Source organism: Papaver somniferum, chromosome 2 (assembly GCF_003573695.1).
Source record: "Papaver somniferum cultivar HN1 chromosome 2, ASM357369v1, whole genome shotgun sequence".
Taxonomy (NCBI): Eukaryota; Viridiplantae; Streptophyta; class Magnoliopsida; order Ranunculales; family Papaveraceae; genus Papaver; species Papaver somniferum.
The window spans coordinates 62,859,286-62,865,367 of record NC_039359.1 but is presented as its reverse complement, the minus strand read 5'-3'; the positions used below and the strand labels follow the sequence as shown (position 1 = coordinate 62,865,367).

General features: G+C 37.3%; 1 protein-coding gene across 1 annotated transcript; it reads left to right on the top strand.

Moving 5' to 3' along the window:
• The first annotated feature begins 894 nt into the window (after positions 1–894).
• Positions 895–1,443, top strand: LOC113351212 (uncharacterized mitochondrial protein AtMg00810-like). The gene has a single exon (XM_026595240.1). The coding sequence runs from the start codon at positions 895–897 to the stop codon at positions 1,441–1,443; it is 549 nt and encodes a 182-aa protein (XP_026451025.1).
• The last annotated feature ends 4,639 nt before the right edge of the window (positions 1,444–6,082 follow it).

Here is a 6,082-nt window from a genome sequence, read left to right as displayed (position 1 = left end):
CTATGGTTACCAGGCTAAAAGATCATACTATTCAACCACGAAGCTTTAAGGGTTGTTTTTTCACTCGATACCCTATATTGTACTGCTTTATGACTCACTACAATTCTCTCCCTACGGAGCCATCTTGTTTTACAGTTGCTTCTAAATCTCCGGAATGGTGGGCTGCTATGCTTGATGAAATTAATGCTCTACTTCGTAATCGTACTTGGTCAATTGTACCTCGTCGTCCTGGTATGAATATAATTGGAAGTAAATGGGTTTATCGTGTTAAACAAAAGCCTTGATGGTTCTCTTGATCGAAGGAAGGCTCGCTTGGTTGCTAAGGGTTACTCTCAACAATATGGGATAGACTATGATGAAACGTTTATCCCTGTTGTAAAGCCGGTGACTATTCTTTTGGTTTTGAGTTTGGCAGTTTCTTCTTCTTGGCCTATTAAACAACTAGACGTTAAAAATGCGTTTCTTAATGGTTCTCTTGATCAAGAAGTTTATATGGCTCAACCTCAGGGATTTTTTTATCAAAGGTATTCTAATCATGTGTGTTTATTGCACTAGGCTCTATATGGTTTAAAACAGGCACCTCGTGCTTGGTATCATCGATTTGCTTCGTTTCTTTTTAACCTGGGGCTTAAGTCGTCTCAATATGATCATTTGATGTTTATCAAGAAATCCTTCGCTGGTGTTATTATACTTTTGTTATATGTTGATGATATTATTGTGACTGGCAGCGATACTGTGGGCATCTAAACTTTGCTTCCAACTCTGCAATCTGAGTTTGCTACGACTGACTTGGGTGATTTGCATTATTTTTTGGGCTTGGAGGCTACTCGAACTTCTTCTGGCATTACTTTCACAAAAAACACGTATACTTTGGATCTCTTAAAGAAAGTTGATATGGATGATTCCAAAACAGTCACCACTCCTGTGGCTCCACGCTCTAAATTGCAGTATGATGATGCTTCTCTATTTCCTGATGCAACTCTCTATCGAAGTTTAGTTGGTGGTTTACAATACCTTAGCATGACACGACCTGATATTACATATGCTGTCAATCAAGTAAGTCAATATATGCATCGGCCTACTCAAACCCATTTCATGGATGTTAAGCGTATTCTTCGGTATCTTAATGGTATATTGGGTCATGGAATTTGCTTCTGGCGTGACTCCTATTTGCATCTTACAGCTTATTCTGATGTAGACTGGGGTGGTGATCCTGATACTTCTCGATCAACTACTGGTCATTGTATTTTCTTGGGAAGGAATCTAGTTTCATGGGGTTCTAAAAAGAAACCTACTGTTTCGACAAGCAGCACTGAAGCTGAGTATCGAGCTTTAACATCTACTTCGGCTGAACTGATTTGGATTAGATACTTATTGCGTGATCTTGGTATTTATTTGAAACAACCTCCTATATTATACTGTGACAATATCAATGCTACTTAGTTAGCTATAAATCCAATCCAGCATTATCGTTCCAAGCATATTCAAATTCATTATCACTTTGTTCGTGAATGAATTGCTTCTGATCTCTTAAAGCTGCGCTACATCTCCACGGAACATCAACTTGCAGATTTGTTTACGAAGGGTTTATCTACGTCTAGGTTTCATTTACTCTGTACAAGCTTTCACGTTGTTTACCACCGTGTACAGCTTGATGGGGAGTGCAGAATGTATATGTTTAGGCTTGTCTATATGTAAGTCTAGTCCATCTGTATTTGAGTCCATAACGTCCTGTATCCATATGATATACTATAAATATACATGTCTAGTAACCCTACAGGTTAAGAGATCTTTCACAATTGTTCACATAGTTTAGTCATGCCAGAGTCCGTCGGCAAAAGTATGATGGTTGGTTCTTGTAACGATTTAGTTTGTTATGCGGGTTACACCAAATCAAGCTTAGGTTCCTTTAAAACGATAACAGAAATATATGTGTGCAATCCTCTCCTTAGAGAGAAAATTCAACTTCCCATTTATGAACGTGATGGAGGTGAATTGCTCCAATTGGAAGCTGATGCTTGGACTGATACGGCGATTGGATTCGGATACAATCGTTCAAGTAATGAGTACAAGGTTGTTAGAGTTCTGTGTAACCGTCTTCGCTTGATTGGATGGGTTGATCGAATTTTATATAGTGGTAAGAAGGTTGTCGTTCTCTCGGACTTTTTTGAATTGATTCTAGGCTTAAATATAAAAATACTAAAAATAAGAAATTATATACAAAATATGTCACGGGGTGAAGAATCTACTGGGACTCGGGATTCCACTGCTTTTCATGTTCATGGGGTTCATAAATTAATCCTAGACATTTATATCTCAAAACAAAAGAAACAATAACTCTATTCTTTGTCAAATTAGATTTCATAAAACATTAGTTGTAAGTTGTGAGCATGACACATCAAAAGTAATTAAAACCAAGCATGCGACATCAAAAAAAATAAAAAATAATTAATAGAAATCATAAAACAATTAAATTCTATGCAAATAGTTATAAAAGAATTATTTTAATTACCACGTGAACGAAACACAGCCTCCTCCGTCGTCCCAGTGATGGTTCTAGCTCCGCATGGTGAAAACACACTCAAAGGAATTTTTCATTGCTCAAAAAGATGTTTACAAATGATGGAAAAGGTGAGAAATAATTATAACCGGGTTTGTAACAATTATATTTGTTACAAACCAAACTGTTACAGAGAACGATAAATATGAAGTGTCGCCGGCACTGTAGCAATACGACTGTCTTCTGTGGTCTAATGTTCTTCGTGTTCTTCTTCACCAGTAAAACTGGTTCATCTATGCAACTTGATTTTTCTCCATCCTCAACCCTATGTCGGCTCCCCTCTCACTCCACATCCCCTATGCTTCTCTACGTACACCTTAAATAGCCTCCCAGAACCGAAAATAATCCTCCATAACTCCAACAAATCTTCCATTACTCAGTGTTGAAGAAAAATATTCTCGGGAATATTTTCTTCCCCTGTTTCATGAGATTCCGTGTGTCTTCCTCTTTGATCGAATTGGAAGCACTTACCAACCCTGTTGTAGTATAACATGCTGGTATATATCCAAAACAAGAGAAAATCCGACCAAATATCTATGAGTTTAATCTAGAATATCTTCCCATGCACGTACACCTCTGTCTTCTTCAACACGAGAATCTAGCCAATTTTATCCGACAAAATAAGCCATACCATGTCTGTTAAGACCAGTCACATCATCCCAACAATTCTCAGCCATTGAGTCTCTCTAAAATGTCCTCAAATCTCGAACAAAAAATTATGCAGGTGAGAAACAAGTTTCCCGCCAAAATTCAGTTTCAAATGTGGAAGATGATGGTTTCCCCCTATCCAGAGTATGGGCGCCTTTAATAGTTGGGGTGCCTGGGGGTGACCTTATCCAAAATGAGAGTGCCTTTAGTACTTTTCCGAGGGTGCCCCGAGAAAATTTTCGAGCCGAATTTTCCAAAAATATTTATTTCCCAAAAATACCTACAAACACATAAAACACCATAATAAGTACGGAATCGAGTACCAACAATACATAACATGAGGATAAATTAGACACAAAAATGCGTCTATCAAATACTCCCAAACTTATTATTTGCTAGTCCTCGAGCAAAACTAATCTAGAAAAATAAAATCCTAACTCGCTAGGTGGCCCTAGCGACCGAGATATAGTCTCGGGAGGGTTTACCAGAGTTGCACCCAGAAAACCATTACTCCAGACCCTAGCTATCTACGCAGAACCTTGGAAGGCACTAAAGAATCTCCTTGGTTGGCATACAAACATTGACTATAGGAGGCAGTACCCTGATGCGAAATTCCAATTTCTGTACACGAGTTTGCATTCAGCATACTATAATTCATATGTAAGTGATAGAGCTCTACTCATGTAGTTTCTAGACATCATAACCGGAGTCAACCAATCACATGGAAAGATTAAGAAGATGTATTAATAGAAAATAAATGGTTTAAAGTGAACGGTGTTTCCCATATCTGTTTGAAGGCCTCTGCCAAGATGAACCTATCCTAATGGACTGAGATACCGGTCTGACTAATATCAACAAAACTGGCAAATACAAGGGAACCAGTAGTCGATAAACCTAACTCTAGGTCAACACAACTGGCATATACAAGGGCACCAGTGGTCGACTTTATTGAATTTATTCCGGTTGGTCTGATGGTCTGGTCTCAATTTTTTTTTGTGGTATCTCAGTTACTATATTTCACCCTAGCAATGGTAACAACTTGAATCATGTGCCCCACCAAATCACTTAAAAAATAAAAACAGAAGGATTAAGATTCAACGAGATATGGTGAAACTACCATGATTTTTTTATTTATTCTAACACCTGAGCTATGTGCTTTTATGAATAAACTCTTTAGATGTTTCCATCTAATCATATTGGTTCCTCAACTCCTACAACCAAGATGTTCCCATCCACTTAGATAGGTTAGTGCCATCCTTAATAAACATAAATTTCTAGGTTTTGGAGTTTACTTATTGCAACTAAAAAATTTCTCCCATACCCTCAAACTTAAATCTAACATTATCCTCAATGTTCTAAAGGGAAAATTAAAAGCATGAACAAGGAGAAACTGTTACCACTCGTAGCAAAAGAGTTAAGGAAAGATATTACCGCATTGCATGAGATTGGGTTACCTCCCAAGAAGTGCTAAGTTGAAAGTCTTCAGCCAGACATCGGAAGGAATTAATCACCTCATAGAATCATAAAGCAGTAGACAGAATAACCGTGGGTCATCTGTATCAAAAAGTGCTAACCACAAGAAGAGAAAACTACAACAAACCAAGAAGACATCTGAACCAAGAAGACAACTACATCTAGTTGTGGTTCAGGTTCAGGGTCTATAAAAGGCTCTAAATAAAAAGATTTCATCGGTTGGATTTCCTCAAAGGCATTCTGAAGATCAGGCTGAAGAGTCTGGAAATACTCAACTAAGAACTTAGAAGCGCATAACAAAAGCCTGAATAATTGGGGATCCTCTAAGTCAATCAGATTTGACTCACACAGCTGACCACAATGAAAGAGGTGGTCTTCCTTAAGAAAATGTGTCGACCCTATTTCCCTAAAGTAATTAGGTTTAGTCTCAAAACTTAATTATCGACACATCTGAAAATCATATGTTCCCACAATTGGAAGAAAAGTTTTTGGTGAGAAAACGAAGTCAATCTTGGTATCATAGCCTGGGTTAACCATATCAACCAGAGGATGGGTTTCTAACAACGGATCTCTCTTATGGACACAACTAGGTTCATGAAAAACTGTATGAAGATAATCTTGTAAGATGGTTGAGGCACAAATGTCAAGTCCTACACGAGGGAACTTTCTAAGAGTTAAAGGTAAGGCACCAGGAAAGTGATAATCACCCTCAAACTTAGAGTTTTCAGTATGTCTAGGTAGACTAGTCACAATTTCCCTAATTTCTAAATCATTAGATTCTGAAAATGGTCAATTGATTCTTCTAAGTTGTAATCAGGTGCATCCTCACTCATTTTTACGAGTTCACTTTCTTTGTCTAAGACTGTTGTTTCTAAATCACTAGACTCAAAATAAACTCGTTCCTCTAAACCATCATCACAATCATATAAAGGATTATCAGAGAAAGCTTCTAGTAAAGGCTCATTAACTAAGGTGTTAATCAAAGTTACTTCCTCCGATTCACTGATAGGCACATCTAATAATGGATTATCCAACACACTGCAGGCTAAAGGATCATGAACTACATCGTCTAAAACGGTGGTATCCCTAGTCAAATTCTCATCTTTTTGAATAGGTGAATAATTATTAAAATTATTTGGATTTGTACTAGAAACAAAACTATCATTATAAAGCTCAATCGGAGTAACAAATTCCTGATCACTATGCCTACATATTTCATGTTCTTCATCAATACTATCCCCATCATAATCATCATTATAATAACATGAAAATGATCGAACCTCACCTAAACAAGTAGTGTTACCAATTCTAACCTCTTCATCTTGATTATTATAAAAATTATCCTCATTTTCATGGGTGATATAGGAAAGAATGTATTGGCAATCACGAGTAATTCGAGCT

Bases quoted from the DNA above. Each gene is read 5' to 3' on its own strand.
- LOC113351212 (XM_026595240.1), top strand. From the start codon at position 895: ATGGATGATTCCAAAACAGTCACCACTCCTGTGGCTCCACGCTCTAAA.